The sequence below is a fragment of the Pelodiscus sinensis genome, chromosome 2, assembly GCF_052426305.1.
Source record: "Pelodiscus sinensis isolate ZL-2025 chromosome 2, ASM5242630v1, whole genome shotgun sequence".
NCBI lineage: Eukaryota > Metazoa > Chordata > Testudines > Trionychidae > Pelodiscus > Pelodiscus sinensis.
In genome coordinates this window covers 183,067,442-183,091,579 of record NC_143053.1, presented here as the reverse complement: position 1 = coordinate 183,091,579, position 24,138 = coordinate 183,067,442, and the positions used below count along the sequence as shown (strand labels likewise).

The window sequence follows — 24,138 nt, the reverse complement described above, 5'->3', positions numbered from 1 at the left end:
TGTAAAGCATAACATCAGCTGCTTTCTCTGAACACAGTAGGGTCTTTAAAAGCTTTTAAGCTTTAAAAGATGCATCGCTAGGGATATGAGGAAGCAGGAGATGAGTGATGAGCTCTTTTCTTTCACTACTAATAACCTTCCACAAAACCAATAATGGCACTCATATGCTGATGCACTGAGTTGCCAATGCTCAGTTTTGAACCCGTGTCTTGCAGAGAGGAGGTTTTCTACAGAAAGTCAAAATGATATTTGCAACGGTTCCAAAGCAGCAGCATGTAGCAGCTCAAGTGTCTTGATGTTTCCAACTGGTAATTTAAGACATTCAGGTTTGCATGGCAGGACCAAAACTCTGTGTCTACAGGACAGCGTTCTGATTCTAAATGAAAGAATCACAGAAATTAGGGATGGAATTTGCTAGCCTAATCCCCTGCTAAAACAGGGTTTTCCCCTACAACATATTTGCTTGTGTTTGATCCCAGGTGTTAGCACTTCCATAACCTCCCACTGTTTGGTATGACTAACCCACAGCAAAAGATTATATAGGTTAAACCTCTCTAGTCCGGCACCTTCCAGACCTGATTGGTGCTGAACCAGAGAATTTGCCAGATAACAGGAGGCTAATATTGTCTAGCAGCATTACCAATAGTTCCACCACTTATTGGGCTCTTAGAAGACATTTAGGGGTAAATTAGAGCTAAATAACATCATAGATCACTGAGAGCCAGGACTGGTGGCTCTAAACAAACTTTATGGAACCACAGAAAACTTGGCCACACCCGTGCTAAGTGGACATCTGGGTAACTAAAATCATGCAGACCAGAGAATACCAGACTAGAGAGGTTCAACCTGTACAATCTTAGAATGATTTCCTTAACTGGTATAAAAGTGTTTTTAATGCACTGATAATTTTCTATTTAGCCTTCTATCAGCTCAATCAGCAAATTCCCAGCCTGTCTTACTGTCTTGACCTGTTTGACTCAGAAGCTATCCTGTACACTCTTTCGGTTATAGCTTTTAAACTGGGTGTTACAGACTCGTTCTGCCAGACTTCCTAACATGAAGAGAATGTCTTCTGATGTTAAACCCATTCACTTTGCCAACTTCTACTGACTGTTTTTTCACAGCTAGCATAAAGGTGGTTTTTTACACATTATTTTAAAGAACCAAAATACATTTACTTTTGGTTTTCTAAGATGTTTGTTCTAACCAGGAACTGTGTAACCACAATGGAGGAGCAAAGTGTCCCAAGAGCACACAGCATGATGTTACAGAAGCTTTCATTAGTGCTTTAAATTAGCAGATGCACTCTACGATAGCTTTTTGTTCCCAAACCTATGCTTAGCATCCTAGTTTCCCTCCCCCTTTCAGATCACAGCTGCATTGTACTATCTGTACACGGCGTGAACTCAACGGAAACATAATTAATTCTAAAACAAAAAGAGGGTTGGATGACTTACTATGAGTTTGTAAGTTTGGCTCTCTCTTAGCAAAGGGAAGGAAATATACGATTGAGGTTTATCAGAACACATTTCTATGTTGCCATTAACATTCCATAATGTTGTACAAGAATTCAAGAAATACTGTTCCCTTTCTGATTACAGGATGGTGGATTTCATAGATTCTTAGTGTTTCACCAAGCCATCTTTGACAAATGTGAGCTTATGAGCCCATGTAATTAAGGCAGAGTCAAACATCTCTGCACATCTTAACTGCAAACTGATGGATCATTAAAAAAACCACACATGTGTTTTTGCACTGATTACAAATAAAGCACTGACATGAATTCTAGAACAAAATGGCCTGGCATAGTCTTAATATCTGCCCCATCACCATTGTATAGTTTCTATGCATTTGAGAGTGCATATGACAGAACATAGACATGAATAATCCATTTGCACACAAATTAACTGCACAATGACAAAAATGACATTTTGTGTGCGAATTCAATGATGTGTGCACAAAAGTGACAGCAGGTGATAGCATTTCACATGAGCAAACTGGGGGAAGGTTAAATACCCTTTTAAAATGGTGATCTAGCAAAATTTATGACTGTCATTATCAAATAGTACCGGACTAGCGTTGGAAGTGGAAAAACTGAAAGGTCCAAGAATTTAACGTGGTTGATGGTAGGCGGACTTATAAAGTTTGGCTGAGGGATATTTTTATATTTTTACTTTTTTTTAGCCGCTAGATAAGCTCACGGCTTAAGAGCTGCATATGTGTAGGCATTGTGGGCGGAGATACTAGCACTGCTTATACTTCTGCCCCAAACTTCCCATTATAATACCCTATTTTCAGTGCCTTGTCACTTCACCAAACTTTACCCACTTGGGCTGCCATTTTCCATGCAGGTGTCTGCGTTAGGCTGATTATATACTTTCTGAATTTTGGCGTGTGGAAAGGGTTTCAGCACCAATGACTGAGACCTTGCTAAGAATTGGATTAGGGAATATTATTACATTTTGCCCACATTCAAATATTTGTCCAACCATTGCATCAGGAGTACGATGTCATAAGAGCTTTTCAGGCAGAAATACGGCAGGCAGGTCGTACTGAATTGGAACTGACTAAAGACTGGGCAGGACAAGAAAGATCTTGTGAAAATTCCCACACACCCAGCTATTGGCGCAGACTCGAGGCCAAATCTTCATCTTTCACACAACAGCACAGCATAACTGATGTCATCAGATTTATTCTGATTTTCACCAACTGAGGATCTGACTTTCTATATGCATAAAGGCTGTTATGGTGGGAGCTTTACGGCTATCACATGCAAAATGAAAATGTGTTTGAAAATCTTATTTTATAGTCAAAAATATTTTACATGAGGAGTTTAGCACTTTATCAATCAATTTACATAATGGTTGGCCAGATCTCTTTTTTTTCCTACGAAAGCAATGAACTTAGTGTTTAAAAGGAGTTCCTTTCATTACAGTAAAGCAAGTTAGAGCAGGACAAAACTTACTGTAAACTGTATTTGGCATCCACCCATGATGTAATCTAAGAAAGAATGCATCTTGTGGATCTGGAAATAAGAAAGCAAAGAAATTTAGCAATACACAGTTCATCTGAAAGACCCAGACTTTCTTTGAGACAGCTTGATTAAGAAAAAATGGAACATGGATGGGGATGGTGTGGGAGTAATCAGAGAGAGAGAGAGAGTTAAACCTAAATTAAGAGAGGAACAAAGAAGGATGAGAACACATCCCAAACCATTCTGAAACCACTACAATTATTTACGCACATCAAGGACAGAACACAACAGCACTCCTCTGCCTGAAATCAATGGGGATTTTGCCATTGATTTAAGAGGGAGAAGGAGCAGGCTTTTTTTTTTTAAATTCAGACACATGACTTTGAAAGACTGGGAAGGGAAACATCTCACATAGATGGTCATCCTGATGAACTTTGATATAGGGATGCATAATTGCATTGTATGGCATATTGGATTGCTTCCTGATAATATAAAACAACAGGAAGAAGTAAAGGGGGAAGAGCCCATTGCTTGCACAATAGCTCCTCTACCAGGCTGTACTATTTTTACTCTTTTGAAGGGCTCTATTTCTATTGCTCCTTTATTTTCTCCTAAATCCTTGTTTTGATGCACTCTTCATGGATTATTTTACAAGGACGCTGTTAAATACACTGAAATAAGTTCTAAAGTCTGCAACCTCAAATCAGCAAACTCACCTTAAAGTTCCCAGATAAAAATTATGTTAAGGTGGAGTTCACAATGACAGCAATTTACAGTACAACACATTATAGAGATGATTTAATTATTCCCAAAACAAACATTATTAACCAAGGAATTCAGAGGTAAAGTTAAACTTACAGAAAAATCCACTATTTTAAGTATGGATGTTTAGGAAACCTGAACAACCTTAACTCTGCTTGACAGTAACACAGCTTAATAGTCATATGTTTATGGTTAAAACATTTTAGGGTCTGTAAACCCAGATGAAATTAATTTTATTTTTTATTCCCTACCCTCTCCCATGATGTCACTATGCAAGATAGTTTAGGGTAAGAAGAGCATGTTGAGCAAAGGTAGATTTTAATGGAATTTTCTGAAAAAGAACATTATCTGTCAGCCTCTAACAGAAAGATAAACTTTCAGTTATGAAGAATAATGGCAACAAATGACAATTAATCCTAAAACATTTTCTTCAAAAATAGCCTTGGCACAAGATCTCAGTGGACTTTTTCTTCTTCACACAGCATGTAGTCACCCTTTGGAACTCCTTGCCAGAGGAGGCTGTGAAGGCTAGGACTATAATAGAGTTTAAAGAGATGCTGGATAAATTCATGGAGGTTAGATCCATAAAAGGCTATTAGCCAGGGGATAAAATGGTGTCCTTGGCCTCTGTCTGTCAGAGGCTGGAGAAGGATGGCAGGAGACAAATCGCTTGATCATTGTCTTGGGTCCACCCTCTCTGGGGCACCTGGTGCTGGCCACTGTTGGCAGACAGGATACTGCGCTAGATGGACCTTTGGTCTGACCCAGTACGGCCGTTCTTATGTTCTTATGACTTTTGAGAGTATGGGAAGTTTTAAGTGTCTGAGTTACTTCATTCTTAAGATCATTTGGGCAGGGTCTGTGGCTGGATGGAGAGAGGGGCAGGTCTGACAAACATTCATAGATTTCCAAGGCCAGAAGGGATCACCTGTCTGATTCCCCTCCACACACCCATGTAACACAGGTCATAGAACTGCCCCCAAATAATTCCTAGGGCAGATTTTTTAGAAAAACATCCAATTCCGATTTAAGTAATTGTCTGTGATGTAAAATTCAACATTACTTCGGTCAATTGTTCCAGTGGTTAATTCATCTCACCATGAAGAGTTTATACCTTTCCAGTCTGGATTTGTTTACTTCAATTCATCTACCTTCTTTGTGAGACTGAAGAACTTATTATTAAAAGATTGCTCCTGGTAAAGGTCCTTATACATTGTAATTAAGTCAATTCTTAACTTTCTCTTTGTTAAGCAAAATAAATTGAGATCCTGGAGTCTATCCAGAGGTCAGTCTTCCAGAGTTTGATTTAGCGTGTCTGGTAAGGACCTACTAAATTGAACACTGAGAGGGCCCCAGTGGACTCCAAAACTCCTGGTGACTAAGGCAAGTTGACGGGAGAATTTCTTCTGTCACCCTCCTGCTGTGGGGCCACCCCAGAAAATAGATGCAAGATGCATCAACTCTGGCTATGCAATTCACAAAGCTGGAGTTGCGTATCTTGCATCCATTTTCTCTGCCAGTGTAGACCTAGCTTTCAGTACATCAGCCCCTATATCAACCAAACATGTTATTTTGTTAAAAAAAAAGATATCAACTTAGTTTGACAGGATTGATTTTTCATAATACCATGTTGTCATTAATTATATTGTCCTCCTTTAATTCTTTATGTATCAAGACATTTATCAGCTACTAAAGCATATTTGCTTGGGATCAGTGTCAAACTCACAGGCCTGTAATTACCTTGGTTATCCCATTTCCCCTTTTAAAATATTAGCACAACATGAGGTTTCCTATAGTCTTCTGGAATTTCCCCAGTGTTCCAAGATGTATTGAAAATCACAATGACAATGCAGTGAGCGCCTCAGCTCTTAACAGTCTTCAAAACAAACTATCTGAACTTGCTGATTTGAAAATGTTTGATTTGTGTAGTATCTGGTTAATGTTCTCCTTACATACTAGTGTACTGAAAAAAAGTGTTATAATTGCATGATAGGACTATCCAATCTGTTTTCCCCCCCAGATATGTAACAGAAATTTTTATTAAACACATCTGCCTATTTTGCATTATTACTGATAATTACACCATTTCCATCTAATAATGGAAATTATCACAGGGTGCAGTATTTCTTAAAGGAACCACCTTAAAATCAATTTTAAATCAAATGAAGTAACCAATTTACTGTAAGTTCTCAGAAAAGTCCCTCTAAACTCTGAAAGAGAGAATTTGGTGGAGTGTATGGTGTACTCTTTCTGTGTAATAAAGTGGTTGAACCTGTCCTTTCAGTGCATAAGTGAACACAACTCTTTTTACGGAGCAATGACCAGATTTTCCATAATAATGCTCCACTTTGAACAGTAAACCTATAAATATGGCGTTAGATAATTCCATGTTTACTTGATGACTCCCATGTTGGATGAGCTCAATTTACAGGTAAAATATATATATACTTTTTACAGATTCCAGCCCCTCAAACTCGACTTGGTTTCTCACTCACGTTGGGTTGTTTCCTTCTTCATCGCCATCTGCAATAAAGATTCTGCAGGACATATTAGGATACTAATAGCATCTGTTCAATAGCATATGATCAGATTAAGTCCTCAATCACTTCAGCACAGCCCCATTGCTTTCTAGGAGTTGTCACTGATTAGAACTTGGCAGAGATAAGATGGGTGAGGTAATAATCTTTTCTTTACCAACTTCTGCTGACCCAATAAATGATATGACTTCACCTACTTGTTTTGCTAATATCCTTGGACTGAGACTACTGGAACAACAATGAAATAATGTTGATGAGATGCAAGCAGTAGAATCCCAAATTAATCCTCGTAATTGTGGGGGGTCTGGACTACAAACCAGACTAAAAAATTAGTCTGACACGATCAAGAAACATGACTGAATACACTGAAATCAGATCTATTGAGCAAGAACATGCCATGAGCATTTTTCAAAGTGCACTTTAAGAAGCCACATTAAAGTGTCCATGGTGCACCTTTGATCCACTTTACCTAATGATGACATTTCCTAGGCAACCTATTTTTGTGGTTCCCTTTAGTAGTAGCTTATTATGACAGGTTTTGCTGTATTTTTCCTACATGATAGGGCTAAGAAAGGACAGTCTGCCAGAACCCAAATAGCTTCCTTTTTCCTGTCCTCATGTTACAATTTTTGGCTCCACATTTTATATTTTCTTTGCTGGTTCCATTTCCAAAAATATCTTTATACATACATTATTAATAACTGTTAGGAGGAACAGACAAAATATGCTTTCAAATGCAGGTACCTTGCACTGGTTAAGAATCACAATGCCTGAATTCTTGTAATTCTTCTTCTTTACTTTGTACTTAGGGTTTATGCACTCCCACTGTACCTGTAAAAACACCAAGTCATCGCATGAAAGAAAATTCATGTAAACAAACTGTATTAATCAAGGTTGCACTATATGTTCCCAATGGTTGATTAAGTCCCGTCAGATGGTCTAATGACAAAGATGTCTAAACATTAACTGTACAGGGAGTGAAATTAACGTAGCCCCAGGCTGAGTGCATACATTCTGATATGCAAATATATCCAGGTCTATGTACACAAATGAAGGTTTTACACTGAGGGTTTTTACAAAGAGAGTGTCTCTGCATATAAATAAAAATGTCTGGGGAGGTTGTGTGATACTCCTTACCTATTAATATAACATTGAGGATTTGCATTAAACGACTAAGAACACAGCAATTCAGACTGCAGATTTAAATACTTCCCTTAATCCCTTTTGTTGTAAACAGATCATTGAGAGTGCAATATTATATGCTGTAGGTACTATGAGAAAATAAGAAGTGAAAAATAAGAAGTTAACCTAAATCTGTAAAAGACAGCTTAAATAACCACATAGAACGAGCTGGAACATTTTCAACTATTTTTTAAAAATATGCTGCTTTGTTGAAGCTGAAATGTTTTGCTGCAGAAACATTCATTTTAATTTAAAAGTTACTAGGTTTTGGTAGTTTAAGAGTCTAAATTTTCACACTTTGAACTCTAAGTAGTACCTTCAAAAATATGCATAGATGCCTCTCCACAAGCATAACACATATTTGCATGTGCAAATACCTGTCTGCATAAGTCCCATTTTGCATGAGCTATTACTTAGGACCTGAGATTTGAAAAATATTGTCTTTAATGTTATTTCCAAGCCAGGTTTTGAAAACAGGGGTGGGGGGGGGGGGGGGGGGGGGACACAGTCAAGGAAATATTTGTGTACTGACATGGTGCTAGGCAACATAAAAAAATCTACGAGAGGTGGCAGTGTTATGTAAATAAGTATTTAGACAATTTTAATTGATTGATGCTGGCTTCAAGTTACAGTGTTTTGTGTAAATGTGGTAGAAATACTTAATTAGGTCCTGACTCTAACATATTGAAGGATGTGACTCATTTTAAGTAGACAGTACCATTGACTTCAACACTCTTTAGACAAAGCCCAAAGAGTAATTGTGATAGCTGCCATCTTGGCCAACACAGTGGGGGTTATACTCAGAACCTCCAGAACTAAAAAGCATATGTAGCTTAATCTTGAGCGAAAGAGCCAAACTTCTGTAATGAAGGGCTGTAACAATTTCTGTCCTCTGTGGCTCAGCATGTTAGGGCCCTGTAACACATGCTCACCAGTGGCTTATACAATTACTTTACATATTCAGCATTTCAAAAGGAGGATTCCTTTCAAACATCAAATGGGGGAGGGAAGGATATCCGTTCATAACAAAGTGAGGCCTTCTCTTCACCGTGGGTTAACATCCCCCTTCTGTTCTGAAATGTGATTTGTCCTTTTCATATGTGTTCATTTTTTTAAATTGTATCCTTTGGTATATATGGTTGTGACTATTTTCTTCCACTATTTGATCTGAGGAAGTGGGTCTGGCCCACGAAAGCTCATCATCTAATAAACCATCTTGTTAGTCTTTAAAGTGCTACATAGTCCTGTATTTTGTTTCTCTGAAATGTGAGACACAGATGCCCACTGCAAGGGATACTACTCCCTGAAATAAAGAATATTGTTTGCTTCCTCAAATGTTCCTTCTCCTACCCTACTAATCCCCCAAGAAGTGGAGTGAAAAATTATGGGACCCACTGAGACACCTCTTCCCATAAACATATAAAAGAGAGAGTCAGTGTCTACATTGGTCCGATGTCTCAAGAAAATGGCCTAAATATTCACATTTAAAGAACAGATTTTTTGAGCAGCATACTTCCAGCAGTGGCTTTGTCCAATATGTCAGATAAATAAAGGTACCAGATTCAAGGGGTTCCATGTACCCTGAGGTAAGAGAAACTGTGAAACAGAACTTTTGTTTTCATGAGGGACCATGATGAAGTAAGTGAAAACGCCTCCTTCTTTTTGCTGATTCAGACTAACACGGCTACCCCCTGAGACTTTTCTACTGATTCCTAAGTTGAAATTGCACCCCTCTGTTCCTTTAAGGGCCATTCTGTTCCTTCCTTCCATCCAGGAGGATGGGTGATGTTTGCACACTGCTTGTTGGGGGGGGGGGAAGGGGTGGAAAGTGCCCACCATGAGGAGGCTGGCTGCTTTTAATCTCTGCCAGGGCTCCATAGGAGACTTGCTGGTGCAGACTGCAGTGAATATCAGAGCATCCCCTGATTTCTTGACCAAGACTCTAAAACTTAGCCAGCACTTCTGGAGCTGTGCTGATTGCCTGCAGATTAACTGATGAAAGGGAAATGACATATGCACTGCGCTGTTGCAGCCCTTCTTTTCTGCCTCCAAGGGCCTGGCTTCTGTCAGTGCAGACCACTGAGTAGATTTTACCCTCTGATGTTAAAAAAGAGAACAGGAGCTGTGTACTAAACCAGAGCTAACTGAGAATTGCCTTAGTATGTGACTAAAGTCACTAACTGCTTTACCGTCTCACTCAGGCCCACTTATACGTGTGCAATAGAACCCTAATCATCTGAAGGGCTTAGGGGTTGGGACAACATTTAGAAACTCAGCATTTTGGATAGAGAGGGGAGCTCTGAGCTGTGTTTCACAGACCCCCTCCCCCCACACCTCCTCCGAATCTCAGTAATTGGAATCCCCAGAAAGGTCTATTTTTGTCTGACAGAACATTCTAATTAATGAGGGACATAATTAGGGAAGTTCTATGGGGGAGCTAAATATTCTTGTGGGAATGCCAATGGAGTTTGCACCTCTAGGGAGGTTTCTCTCTCTCTCTCTCTCTCTCTCTCTCTTTTTTTTTTTTTTTTTTTTGGTAACTAGAGAGACAGATTTTTCTATTACATAATTTCTTCCCTTGCAGTAGGGTCCAGGTGGTTTATGTTTCTATGGCTTTTTTCCAATCCATCTGGTTCTATTGCCTCTATTTTCAAAATTGTGTGGAGTTTTTTTTTGCTTTTGTTTTTAATTAGAGGAGGATTTCCCCCAGTTCAGCTGTGAACAGTTTTACCAATTAATAGTTATCATTCTTGGCCATTCTACTTTTTAAATGGTCAGATTAGTTAGTGTATTAATACATGTTATTAAACAACTGTACAGCATTGGCCCCAGTTCAAGAAAACACTTTTACTCAGAGCAGCACCAACTCATATGCTCAACTTTAAGCATGTGCTTATGTTTTACTGAAATCTGTGCTGTCCTGAATAAGTGTAGAGTTAAGCATAGGTTTAAGCGCTTATTCTGAACAGGGGCCACTGAGACAAAAGTGATGGTTAAATCATGAAGGGTCAGTTTTGGAATGATAAGACTCAAGGAAAGGTAAAATTGAAGGATCAGATATGTTTTGTAGAAATATGTTTTACAGATCAGACAGGTGTTTGTTAGAAGCTTCTTTTTTTTTTTAAATAACCCAGATAAGCATTCTCCCAAATAATGTTTGGTATCTGATGGAAAAAGAAGTGTCTTCTGCTTTCTCCTGTTGTTTTGAGATGTACCATGTCAGCCTGTCATATAAGGGGAATGAAAACTGAGAAGTGAATGTAATAATTTCATAAGCCTGTGATAGTACAACTCTCCCCATACTAGGCTGGGGATAAAAATGAATTTAGTAAATGTGTTGTTTCTCCCCTTCATTAATCCGTCTGGGACATCCCAGGTATTATTTATCTCCTATGTTCTCCCCTAAGTTTTATGGTGAAGAGTGTCTCTGATTATTCGTATGTGTGTCATTTTTGGTGACAGAGCATCTATCTGTCTTTGAAGAAGTTTCCATTAGGGATGCACACATTTGACCATTATTACATGCTCCCCCTCCCACCCATAAACATGTACTTAAATCTGCTGTTTTCTCACCAGAGCAGGCATGCTAATATTATTCAGCTTGGTTCCTGCCCCCTTTTTCTGAAAGCTCTCATGCCACTCAAACTCACTTGGTGATTAATTTTCGACATGCACCAATGCAATTTAGTAAGTGCTCTAAAATGTACGGGGCCAGTTCACCCCTGGTACAAGTGGGTCCAGTTCCACCACTTGTTCTCCAGTTTGGCCCTGTGAGAACAAGTTTAGATCAGGCTCCATAGTAAGGCTCCATGTAAATGATTTATAAAGGGTTAGTAAATGACTGATTGATGTTAGAAGCATATTGCAGACATGAGTCACGTTACAGCACAGATGGTTATAAACACATCAGCAGAAAACATTATAGATTGTAAGCAACCTATTGAATTGCTGGATTCTGTACCAATTGGTTAGCTATTTGGTAACCCTCTTTACAAATAAAACCTTAATGTAAAGTGTGGACTGAGTTTGTTTTGCACTTTTACCTTGATTCCCACATCTCCATCAGGGCAGTCACTACAACACCACCAACAATCTAGAGGTCCAACATTATTAATTCCCACACAGAGACTGTATCAACACTAATGGCTCCAGGATTAAATAATAATAGGAAATGACAACTTCTCAAATTAGATATACAAAATCATTTATCATGTTCAATAACTGCCATCAACCCCAATTTGTGAGGCTCAAACTGACATAAAGAAGTGGAATTATTAATGAGGTAATAATTCAATTTTCTCCCAGGAACTGTAATTCATAAGAAACTCATCAGTTACATCATGATGATTTCCAGTCAGAGCTGGTGGCAGCAACGGCTGGGCAAGCAATGGGGGAAAGGCAGTGAGAGAGAGAGAAAAATGACACTCATTCAGTGAAAGGTTTTTGATCATCAGGTGAGTGCTCTGACTATCTCTTCTCAGACAGTGAGATTGGCCTGCAGTTGCATTCTAGAAGCTGCTAGAACCTATATGCTTAGACTTGCATGAATATAAATAGGAGAAAGAAATTTGCCTGGAAATAGAATTAGAAAGAGAGACTAATTCTATCAGGTACATAATTCATAGTAAGAGTGGCACCTCTTCTTCCTTCTGATTTCATTTTCAGCACATCTTGTCCAGATAACCTTAGGACATACAATGGCACCACATTGTGGGTCAGTTAGTTCAAATGTCCTTCCCAGAAAGAGACTGGCAACTTCCTGGAGCCAAGCATTGCTAAGAATGGAGCCTTGTGATGGGGAGGTGAGGTGCCCCCAGAGGGAGAAGCTTGTTCAGAAATTCTAATTAACTCTAACTCATCCCCAGATCCTGCCAAAACCGTTTAGTGATTTTTAATTTAGTGTAATGTCTTCAGTAGGAGAACCGCCCCCCCCCCTCCAACTCATGGCACTGTGCGCTGATGAGGAACGTGGCTGGGAAATAACTCAGTGCTTTAATGGACCTGTTGTTGGACATGTTAGCAGAATATAATAAGAGCACAACAAAGCATTAACATGGAAATTAAAGAACAAACAACCCTCAAATGGGAAATAGCCCATTGATTTCATTGGAGTCATTATTTTATCTCAAATGAAAACAACAAAGAACAACAAAATGGAATTTCAAGGGCATTCTCCATATATTTACAAATACTTTTTTATTAAAGGAAACAGCATTGCTTTCAAGATGATAGACTGTGCTTTATACACTGATGCACTGAGGTTCCCTGGTCCTAGATCATCCTTGATTCCATTCTGTCCCTCTCACCCACTCACTCATGCGGTTTTCACATTACACTGTATCTGCTCTTAATAAAGTCTCCAATGACTCCATTCTGGCCAAATCTCAGAGCTCTTCATTTTCATCTTCCTTTATCTCTCAGATTGGTTTGTACACCCACTGACTACCCTCTGGTTCTTAAAATTCCACCAGCTTGTGCAGCTCTGTTTCTCACGAATCTCCTTCTAGTTCTCCAAAGGCTACTTCAGTGTTTTGTTCAGTGGCTCCTCCAACTGCCTCTTGTCCTGCCTTTGTCTCTTTAAACCTCAGGTGCAAATGCTATTATTCACAAACATCAATTAATACTTTTACCACATCAACTCACTAATCTAGTTATCTACTGCTTTCCCACCATGCAACCCACATCTCAGTCTATGTGACATTTCCTGAGAGAAATTAAGGTGGCAACATAAGTTTGACAGAACCAAAATTAAACTTTTGATCTCCCCTCCAGAAAATGCAAGTCAACTTCTCTCTCATTCTTTTCATACTATCATTACTTGGGATTATGCTGACATCATCACAGTCTCTTAGGACCATTTTCTTTGAAAACTCCCTATTAAAATTGAAGCACGACCACTTCATCCTTTTTAAATCCCTTCCTTAAAACCTACCTTTGGTGGGATCCCTAAAAACCTCTATCATGTGGCTTGGTTATGCAAGTGGCCAACTGAGACTTCTATTTTCTCCTGTACCTCGGTTCCTTTGGTTACCTTGGCCAGCCTCACTCTGTTTGTTTGTGTTGTCCATTTGTCACACACCTAGACTGTAAACACTTGTGGGGTTAGGATTATATCCTATGCATACATACTGTAATCACACGTTGGGATCCTGATTCCTGATTGGGATTCCTAGGCACTAGCACAGTGGTAATTATAAATATACAAATATACAAATAAATATGTACCACTTAATTGTGGTGTTTTATTCTTTATCATTTGTTACCCCTTCTTTGAAACATGAAAACAATATATCTTTCCCAATCTTTTAGTATCCTTGCATGTCTAGAATAGCACAAGCTAACGCTATGTAGCTTCATACTTTTCTGTGGATCAGGAGAACTGATAACAACAGTACAGCTTTGATGAGAGGGGACGCCCGATCTTGCAAAGTGCTGAGTGCTAGGAAGTCACTGTGCATTGCGATAGTGTTTTTCCTTTGAGGCTCCATCTCAGTATGCTTTATAAATATCAATTAATTAAGCCACTCAGCTTCCCAGTAATTTAATGTCATTATCCCCATTATATAGCAAAATAAATTGAACTACAGAAAGGAAGTCTAAATTCTGATTTTCAAAGGGGCTGAGCATTTGCTTTTCTATTGACTTCTATAGGGCTACGTCTAGACTACACGGCTCCATCGACAGAGCCATGTAAAATAGTTTATTCGGCATAGTCAAAGAAGCAGGGATTTAAATAATCCCTGCTTCATTAAAATAAAAATGGCCACCACTCTGTGCTGACGATCAGCTGATCCGGCAGAGTGCGGCAGTCTAGACGCAGAGCAGTTGACGAAGGAAGCCTTTTTCGACTGATCCAGTATGCCTCGTGAAACGCGGCCTTCCTTTGTCGACTGCGCCACATCTAGACTGCCATGCTGTGCCGGATCAGCTGATCCTCGGCACAGCTTGGCGGCCATTTTTATTTTAATGAAGCGGGGATTATTCTTTGACTATGCAGAATAAACTATTTTACATGGCTCCGTCGATGGAGCCATGTAGTCTAGACATAGCCTAGGAGATGCAGGCACTCTGCAGCTAGGAGACAAAGATCCCTATCAGATAATCTGCCCAAAGTTACACAGATTCAAGAGCAGCTTGGCTACCAGTTCTGGAGACTCGCCATTTCTCAACAAAGCAACAGTGCAGTGATTTTCCAGATAGCACACGATATCTTTTTTGTCCTAGTGAAGTACCAGGAGATTTCATGGCAAATCTTCTGAGCTCTCCTGATGCTTGTGATTAAAATGGTTATAGCTTACACAGATCACCTCTTTAGTAAAGAGTGGTGAACTGGTTCAGACAAAATCTGAACTGACCTGCATTTTCTATCCATCCACTCAATTATTCTGTTTTGTTTTCTCTCATGAGTCTCTCTGCACTTCTTGGGCTTGGTCAAGACCAAAAGCAGGAGGATGGAGAAGATACTCTTACTTTACCTTCCCCTGAGAATATAATCAGGATATTCTGGAAATCTAGTGAGAAGTAAGATCAGTATTTTCATAAAATTCCAGCCCATTTTGAGAGCCAAAACAGGTGTAGATAAACTACTAAAATGCATCTCTAAATCTTTCAAGAGGGACCCAGCACTGTTCTCCAGGTCAAATTCTAGACTCAACAATCGATGAACATTAATGAAACTCTCCTGATACATCTGATAAATATGTAGGCTCAAATTCTGTACTAACTTGCATGGCATTTAAGTCAATGGAACTGAGATCTGGCCAGTAAATTCAGGTCTCTAATAGTGTATGAACAACTCTGTAAATAAATTCAGTGCAGCTATTCTGTTGGCTGCCATCTAGGCCAACAAACTGGAATGTGGAAGGGGACCCCCAGAGCTTAAAAGCACAAGCTGCCTTAGTTTGAGCTAAAACATGAAGGCTCTCCAGCTAGAGCCATACCAGACTCATGTCCTCTGTGCATTAGAAGGGTACCAGTAACATGCACTTACCAGTGGTCTATAATTTTCAGATGTTATACAAGGTTTGCACCTACCTGTCTGCCCTCCATTGCTCCTCGCATTTCCTTGAAAGTTGAACTAAATTCTCCAATGAAGTCATGTTTGCCATTGGAATCCCAGTCCCACACTATGCACTGGTGAGGGAGAGGAAAGAACAGAGGAAAACATTGTTCTTTAGGTAACAATTCTGTCACAGAGGAGAAATTAAAGTATTTATCTGATGAAATGTTACACATGGGAACAAAACTAAGCATACAGTAAAAAACACATTTTTGTCAAGATCAGAATAAACTGACATGTGAAATCTCAACACAGCTTACCAGAAGGGGGAGATGTTTATTGTATTATTGGCTGAAGAAAGTGAAATTGCATGTTTAGTGACCAAATTGATTGAACAGTCCAAGTATAAAAAAGCATCTTGGGTATAATTGTATATTAGTGTTTACACAATGTTCTGAGTTATAATAATCCGAATACTTCACTCCCCAAAGTGCTTAGCAAACATTATTTCATCTTTACAACGCCGCTGAGAGGTAGGTAAACATTATTATTCCCATTTTACATTTAATGAAAGAAACAGAAGTTGCATTAACAGTTTCTACAGGAACCTTTGCATTTCTGGGCCTCTGTTAGGTGTCCATTTTGAGAGACCTGGTGCCCTGCTCATCATCTGCTGCTCTCATTGCCTTTCATGGGGATGCCGCATGACTGAAAATCTGGCCCAAAGTGTTTCAGGTTGGCACACAAAAATGGAGGCACCAAAAATCAGATCTCACTTTGTTAAGCGTTTGCTTGAGTGACTTGCCCAAACCAAGAAAACAAATCAGAGAAAGAATTAGGGTTTGGACCCAAAAGTTCCTGGCTCTAAATGGCACACTGCCTAATAATATGAACATATTTTAGCATGAATGGCAGACCTTGCCATAACTGCAGGCCAATTTCATTTCAACTGTGTTTTCAGTCATTCTTAATTTTCATTTGTAAGTATCGTCACCCTAGCTAGCTTATAAGTGAATACCATCATCTTTAATTTTAGAAATGTTTTTTATCAATTCTGACCACAAAAATTTGCAAGCCATCTCTTAGTGCTCACAGAAAAATATAATTGTTAAACAACAAATTTTAAAATTGGCACGTCATCAGCAAATATTCCAACACACCCCTTAAAAGATAGAACCTCACGTTGTTTCCCATATGTCATCAGGCAAAAGCTTGTGTACTTGGACAGGTCTTGCAGTATGCATAGAAGGTCAATAAATACATATTCTAGAGTCAGAGGGACCAGCTTGGCAAGCCAAAGACCTGGTTTCAAATGCAGTTATGAAGTGTTATTTAAAATCTTTGTTTCTCAGCCAGCCTCTTAAACTCAGGAAGACAGGTACCTTTATCTGTTTTATAGAGACTGGGCAAGGAGGTACCTAAATTCTGAGCTGAGACTTCACAGGTGAACATGCCACTACTCATTATCACTTAACTTCCTTTCTTCCAAAGATTTTGCTGTAGATTGATCTTTCAGACTCTTCCCCATTTAGAATGTCTCATAAGTGATGTGGGTCTACTGCAGTCAAGTTTCTTTGATTCACAAACAAGCTAGAGGTAGCAGTCACACAAAGAAGATTGCAGCATGCTCCTGTACTCTTCCAGATTCTAGGCAATGGGAATGGTTCACTGATTAGACAACTCTTCCCCCCCATCTTCAGTGTTCTGTCATTTTTACCTTATCAGGTGTAATTTTGTTTTACCTTTCTATGAAGAGGTCCCAAAGGAATTGAAAATCTTCAAATCAAACAAGTAAAAACATTTCTCTCTCTGTTAGGCACTGAATTGTTTGATGACAGTTTTGACAGCAGAAAGAGAAATGTTCCTCTGTGTGCATGTTTCCATATTTAGTTTTATTCAGCAACAGTAGTATAGAATTGTGTTCCCTGTTCTGATAGCAGGAATGTCTCTTGCAATATAGCTTGAAGCAGCATTTCCATCACTAAAAGAGAAATCCTTAACAATGAAATCTGCATTAAACCCCCCGCCCCCCACAAAAAAACACCCCAGAAACCAGGTACATGTATATTGTCAACCACAGCTGTTAGAGGCACTGGTCAAAAACCCCATCACAACAAAATTCTGCACATCTTTTTGAAAATTTGATTTTTTTTCAGTTTAACCTAGTTTGAAATGGATCCACTTTGTGTTTTCTGTGAAAAGTTTTTTTTTACTAAAATAATTTTCAGAATTGACGTAAAATGGTTTTGGCAAATTTTTATTTGCTGAAAATATTGATTTCAGAAAGAAAACACTGTTTCTGGTGAATTAAGTAAATACAGTAAAATTCTAATATCTAAAAATTATTTTTATAATTTAAAAAACAGCCTTGTAAGAATATTGGTAAAATAAATCTTGGAAAATTTAGTGAAAATAGAAAATTTCAGAAATCTTGGCAATGTTTTTTGAAAAAGATTGTTTATTTGCAAAAGGGCAATTTTCAATTACTTTTTTTTCCCCATGAAAAAATTCAACAAGCTCTAATTTTTAGTATGTGACTAAGCACTCCTGGAGAATGAAGGTGGGATCAGAAGGAAAGTTGCCTCTGATCTTCACCATGAACAAAGGAGAAGCTTTGAAACGATAAAATTGGAATCAGTTTCTGCATAATAAAACTAAGAGTTAGAGCTCTTCTCCCACAGAACATAAATACCCAGTGTGATAGTCCTATAGCGTGCAAAATGGTTATTCATAGGCAAACTTGACACTATCAGACTGAGTGTGACTAGAAACTGGGAGTGGCTAGCTTGTTACAAAAAGTAATTTTCCTTCTTTTCATATTCACTCTATTGGGAGTGGACCACAACCACTCAGGCTGAATTGACCTCATTAGCACTGATCCTCCACATAGTAATGTAACAAACCGATCTTTCCATACATGCCTAACTGAAGTTTCCATTTCATGCATCTGACAAAGTGGATTCCAACCCACAAAAGTATCCCAAATAAATATGCTAGTCTTGAAAGTGCCGTAGCACTCCTCATTGTTTTTACTGAAACAGACTGACTTGGCTACTCCTCTGAAAAATTGTTATTGTTGCACAAATGAAACTCCAGTTATTAAACAACTCAGGACTGCTGAGTGATAACTGATTTAGGGTACGTCTACACAGCAACATTTTTTCGAAATAACAAGTGTTATTTTGAAATAACTTAGTCTGTGTCTACACAGCAGGCAGTTATTTCAAAATAATGTCAAAATACCATCATGCTAGAGGACTTCTTACTCCAACTCCTGTAACCCTCATTGTACAAGGAATAAGGGAATTTGAAGGAAGAGTGCTCTATTTCAAAATAAGTGCAGTGTAGACTCTACCAATTTCAAAATAAGCTATGCATTGACATAGCTCAATTTGCATAGCTTATTTGGAGTTAAGCCCTGATGTATATATAGACACACCGCTAATGAGATAGCAGAAAATGAACTGAGTTGTGTGGTTTGGAGGAATTTCCTAAATTGTATTAAAAAGTTCTTGAATGCTAATTTTTCTGATATGTGTCCAACTGTATCACAATGTTGAGGATAGTGTATCTTAATTTACTTACTGAAAAGATGTATCACTCAGAGAGACTATTTTGCTTTAGGAATTGCTATTATTATTGCATATTTGTTCTGCTCAATTGTTGTTGCTGGCTTGTATGTAGGATAAAGCTGGTAGACCACATTCACTGGTATGTACCACCTGCTTTGTGTTAGTCTGGTGAGGTAAAGCAACACAAACCACATGTTTTTGGCTGGTTTTCAATGTTTATCAGTTAACTAGTCGACTCCCCTCCCCTCTTGCTGCCTCTATCAGATAGAGGCAGCAAAGTGGGGGAAGAGGAGGGAGAGGGAGTACTTCAAAGCGGCTTCGCCACACAGATGAGCCTGGGATCAGCTGTGCAGCTTTGCCGCGCATGGAGCCCGGGGTCATCGGGGGACTCTTTTACATTTCAAAGCTGGCACGCCTCCTGCAGCCTGGAGTCAGTGGGACTTCCCGCTGGCCCCAGGCAGCTCGTGGAGTTCTGCATTCCTCAGTGGGGCTCTTGTACATGTCAAAGGAGGAATGCGGAAGTGCTTATCGACTAGCTGAGTAATTGATGGAAATTCTATCAACTACTTGACTAATCATTACTTAACATCCTTTGTTTCCATCATTAAAGAGAGGCACAGAGCAGCCAGAACATATTCCTTGTTTGTATATTACACACCAGAAAAACTATGACAAAAATAAAGGCACTTTAGGTTTCAAATTCAAGTACAGGTTGGACCTCCCTGGTCCGGAACCCTCAGGACCTGACTAGTCTCAGATGAGAGATTTTGATGGACTAAGAAATGTAATTTCTGGGGCTCCTGTGCCATTGTCCCTCCTAGCCCTGGCTTTGCTGCCAGCCTCCCAGCTGGCTTCCCCTTGCCACCAGCCCCTCAGTGCAGGGCTCCCGGCCCCACTGTGGCAGCCTGTAGCGGGTGGCTCTCGTCGCCACGTCGCCCTTTGGTCACTGCCCTCCGGCAGTGACAACCATAGCCTCTAAGCTGTCCCCTTCCGGGGGATAGTTCGTTGTAGGCCGGCAGGCCTTTAGGAGGCGGGTCCTCCGCCCTGGTACAGTGGATGGCTAGTCCGTCCTATGGCTCCACCGTGCCTTACAGTAGTCCGAGTCCTGGCCCTTTAAAGGTCCGATCCGGATCGTGGCCGGGTTCAAAAACCCTCATACGGACGCCCAGGCCCTCGAGCAGGGCAGGGCAGCAACTGGCGGCCAGGCCCCAACGCCAGGCTCCAACGAAGGTCCTGCTGCTGGAGGGCTTGGAGATGCTGGAGTTGAAGGCCCAGCTGCTGTATCAACTGCTGAGCCATCTGCCAGTGTTGAGCGGCCAACTGCTGCAGCAGTTGGTGCTGGCGCTCCGCCACTGCTCTCCCCACTCGGTCCAGTTCCATCCTGTTTTGGGGAAATGGGGAAAACTCCTGGTCCGCTAGGTAAACAGTCCCCACTGAGGGGGGGTGGGGGGGGAAGGAATTTAAGGATTTTTTTTTTTTTTTTTTTTTTTTTTTTTTTTACAAACTGAGGCACCCGTTCCGTCCCTTACGTCAGGGTCGGGATCACAGTACCCACATTCTCCACCATCTGTAGCGGGTGGCTCTCGTTGCCACGTCGCCCTTTGGTCACTGCCCTCCGGCAGTGACAACCATAGCCTCTAAGCTGTCCCCTTCCGGGGGATAGTTCGTTGTAGGCCGGCAGGCCTTTAGGAGGCGGGTCCTCCGCCCTGGTACAGCCCTACCATTGCCGCATGCACATCCACACTGCTGGGCTCCTAGCCCGTGGAGCAGCCCCCCTGCTGGGGTCCATTTGTGCTGCTGGGCAGCAGCCTTGCTTGGGTTTTGTGCTATGCCACTCAGCAGCCCCACTCCCAGGCTCCCGGCCCCACAGGGCAGACCCGCTGCCCTCTAGTCCCGCCCCACAGCTGCGCTATTGGGCGGCAGCAAAAATGCCAAGGCTCCTGATTGTGCTGCCAGGTGGCCCCGCTGCCAGGTTCCTGGCCCCACCCCCAGGCAACCCCTCTGCCTCTTCCTTACTCCTCAAGCACCTCTTTGCAGTGTCGCCACCTGGTGGCAGCTCTGCTGCTAGGCTCCCAGTTTCGCTGCCACAGAGCAGTCCTGCTACTGGGCTCCAGCCCCGCTGCAGGGCTCCCAGCCACCAACCCTCCATGGGACTCTCTGGTCCTGGAACACCCCTGGTCACACCCCCTATGTTCTATAGTCTGATGGCATTACTCTATTGTCTGAGTATTTGTTATGTACTTCAAAAATAATTAAGGGTTTTAAAAACAGAGAAGTGAAACATTTCAGGGCCTAGCTGCCCACCTTCACCAGCAAGCAGCTCACCTGCTTTCCCTCCTCTAATCTGACCTATCCAAGAGAGTCAGCACCTGTAGCTACAGAGGACAAAGGCAAGAGGCCCCATGCTCCTGAACAGAAGTACTGAACTGGTAGCAAATGCTGAGTGCTCATGCAGTACCCATCAATCTCAGTTAACAGCTGGTAAAGCAATTCAGTGGGAGAGCACGGGGCTAATCTTCTACTGCAGCTACAAACCTCTATCTGACAAATGGAAAAAGAAAAATCCAACAAAGGGAGATGGGTTCATAGCAATCTATGAAGGAGAGCAATAGCATGGCCTCCATAATAATGTATTTGTTTGCCCTCGTATTATGTGGTCACTAAAGTTTGGAGGAAAAGGACCAACATTAGTTTTTTAGGAACCTTTAATCATAGTACAGTATTTTTAACTCCAATTATGTCCTGCAAGTTCTACCTTGAAGGTGGCCCTATGTGATCTCGCTCTATTCACTGCTGAATTGCTGGACCCACGGGTTGATAGAATATAAAATTAGCAAAGAATCATGTTGCTTTAGTGACTCATTTATTATCTGCTTTTCATTAGCATTCTAAACCAAGGTTAAGAAGAGGGAAGCACTATTAGGGGAGATTTGAGGTTAGAATTTTAATTGGAGTTTATCTAAATCAAATTACATTTAACACATTCAACAAAACATGGATCAAGCTGCTTGTTTGTTTCATTCCAAAGGTCTTCTAACTTTAGCTTCTGGGAAGCCATGTGCTATTTGGCACAACCTCAGCAGCTGAGTTATACACCAATGATTGTTTACAAGGAAACACCATATACTGGCACACTTGCATGGGAGCAGCTGGGATCTCTGTCTGCATTTGCCTTATGGCACGCAATACATGACAGCTAGATCAATCACACTTCCTTTGTGTGATCACCAAGCTCAACCCCATCCCCTTTCTTAAACTACATATTCCATAAAAATATCACATGGATTTTACTAAACATCCTACAATCAACACATTATTACTTTTCAGCCATACTGACTGTACTTTAAATGGAATTATTTCCACCACTGGTTGCTCCAGCGGAGGGGAAACTCTTTCATTATTTGATTGAATTGAAGATTTTTCTAAATTTTTGACATATCAGTGAAGAGTAACATACAGTAACATCTTTCCATTTTTTTTCTGATTCTTCCCCCACCTCCTAACATGCTTCTTGATTACCTCTGTTCATCATATGTCTCAAAGCTTAGAAATACTGGATGATATTCATAAGGAAATCTACAATAAAAAAGTATCACTCATTTCTGTCTTATAAGACTGGTCTACGCAACATGGTTAGGTAGCTTTGCTTTGCATCAAACTAACTGTGGAAGTGTCTTCACTTAAATTTGGCTCCCGCTGAGATATCAGTGGCTCTGTTTGCCAATTGAGTAACACCCACTCCCCAAGTAACGTAGAGTCTGGTTGATGTAAGTAGGTCAACACCATGTAACTATAGACACTACACTGCTTTGATCAACTGTTACTGGCATTAGTTCCACAATGCTCCTCTCTTGACAGTACAATTGATACAAGTGCTTTCAAGGGATGGATAATTTCTTTCATAAGGGCCTTCAGGTTTTTCCCAGATATAGTTCTGGACAAAGATCCCAATAATCAATTTCAGGTTTGGCTCGAAATTGGTTCAGATATTTATTTCCTTTAAAGGCTGTCGACTGAGGTCTTTGGTGGGTAGGTAGGTAGGGCAGTGGTTGTTTGTGGACCCAAACATAGGATTTAGCCCTATTCTATATAATTTAATTTGACCAGCCACGTTTAAACAAACATGTCCCCATTACAGGCTTTGCTTTAAGAATTTTGATGGTACTTAGCATTTCCCAGAGGCAATGAACTGAGACACACATGCCCCATTTTTGTAACAAAACTGAGCTGACAGATACTAAATGGCACTGTAAGGATATAAACAGTTACCCTTCTCTGGGTTCACATTCTAGCAGCAAAAGCAACATTAAAACCAAAAGATTTTTTAGAGTCAACATTAAGAATTAAAAAAAATTGCTAGAATGAAGTGTCCTGATCATCAAACTGGACCAGTTTGTCTCTCATTTGGGTTATTTCTACTCTTCAGTGAGCTCCAGCTGGGACATGGCGATGAAGTCTATTAGGGTATGTCTACACTGCCACGCTAGTTCAAACTAGGGTGGCTAATGTAGGCAATCGAAGTTGCAAATGAAGCCCGGGTTTTAAATATCCGGGTTTAGTGACAGGCTAAACCCCTTCCCCACTCCACTCAGATTTAGCAGAAGATAATTTGACATGTTTTCTCTAAGGGCACATTTATACAGCAGGGCAAAAGTCACATTAAGCTATGCAACTTGAGCTACATCAATTGTGTAGCTGAAGTTGAAATAGCTTAATTTGGCTTTTGGTGCAGTTTACACAGCAGGAAGTCGAAGGAAGAACACTCTTCCTTCGAATTCCCTTACTCTTTGTGAAAAGAGGATTCAGAGTAAGAAGTCCTCCAGCTTGACAGTATTTCGAAATAATGGCTTGCCATGTAAATAACGTCAGTTATTCCAAAATAACACTGCTGTGTAGATTTACCCAAAGGGACCATTTGCACTCTTTTTAGCTACTTAGAACAGGGGTGGGGAACCTAAGTCCTGGGGACCAGATGCAGCCCCTCGCTTGCCTGGATCTGCCCCCTGAGGCTCAGGGCTCCCTCCAGCATTGGGGAGCCCACGCTGGTGAGGGGTGGGTTTTTTTGTTTCTCACTTGTGTGCAACCCCAAAAAGATTCCCCACCCCTGATTTA

The 24,138-nt window shown here is 40.5% G+C and overlaps 1 protein-coding gene across 6 annotated transcripts in view; it reads right to left on the bottom strand.

The window, feature by feature from the left end:
- CPNE4 (copine 4) overlaps positions 1-24,138 on the bottom strand; it is a 341,902-nt gene that overhangs the window by 44,094 nt on the left and 273,670 nt on the right. For all 6 annotated transcript variants that reach the window (XM_075921920.2, XM_075921919.2, XM_075921921.2 and 3 more), the window contains 3 exons: positions 15,490-15,588; positions 7,018-7,104; positions 2,966-3,025 (listed from right to left, as the gene is read on the bottom strand). In XM_075921920.2, the coding sequence (XP_075778035.1) occupies positions 2,966-3,025; positions 7,018-7,104; positions 15,490-15,588 (246 nt within the window). The remainder of the gene's footprint in view (positions 1-2,965; positions 3,026-7,017; positions 7,105-15,489; positions 15,589-24,138) is intronic.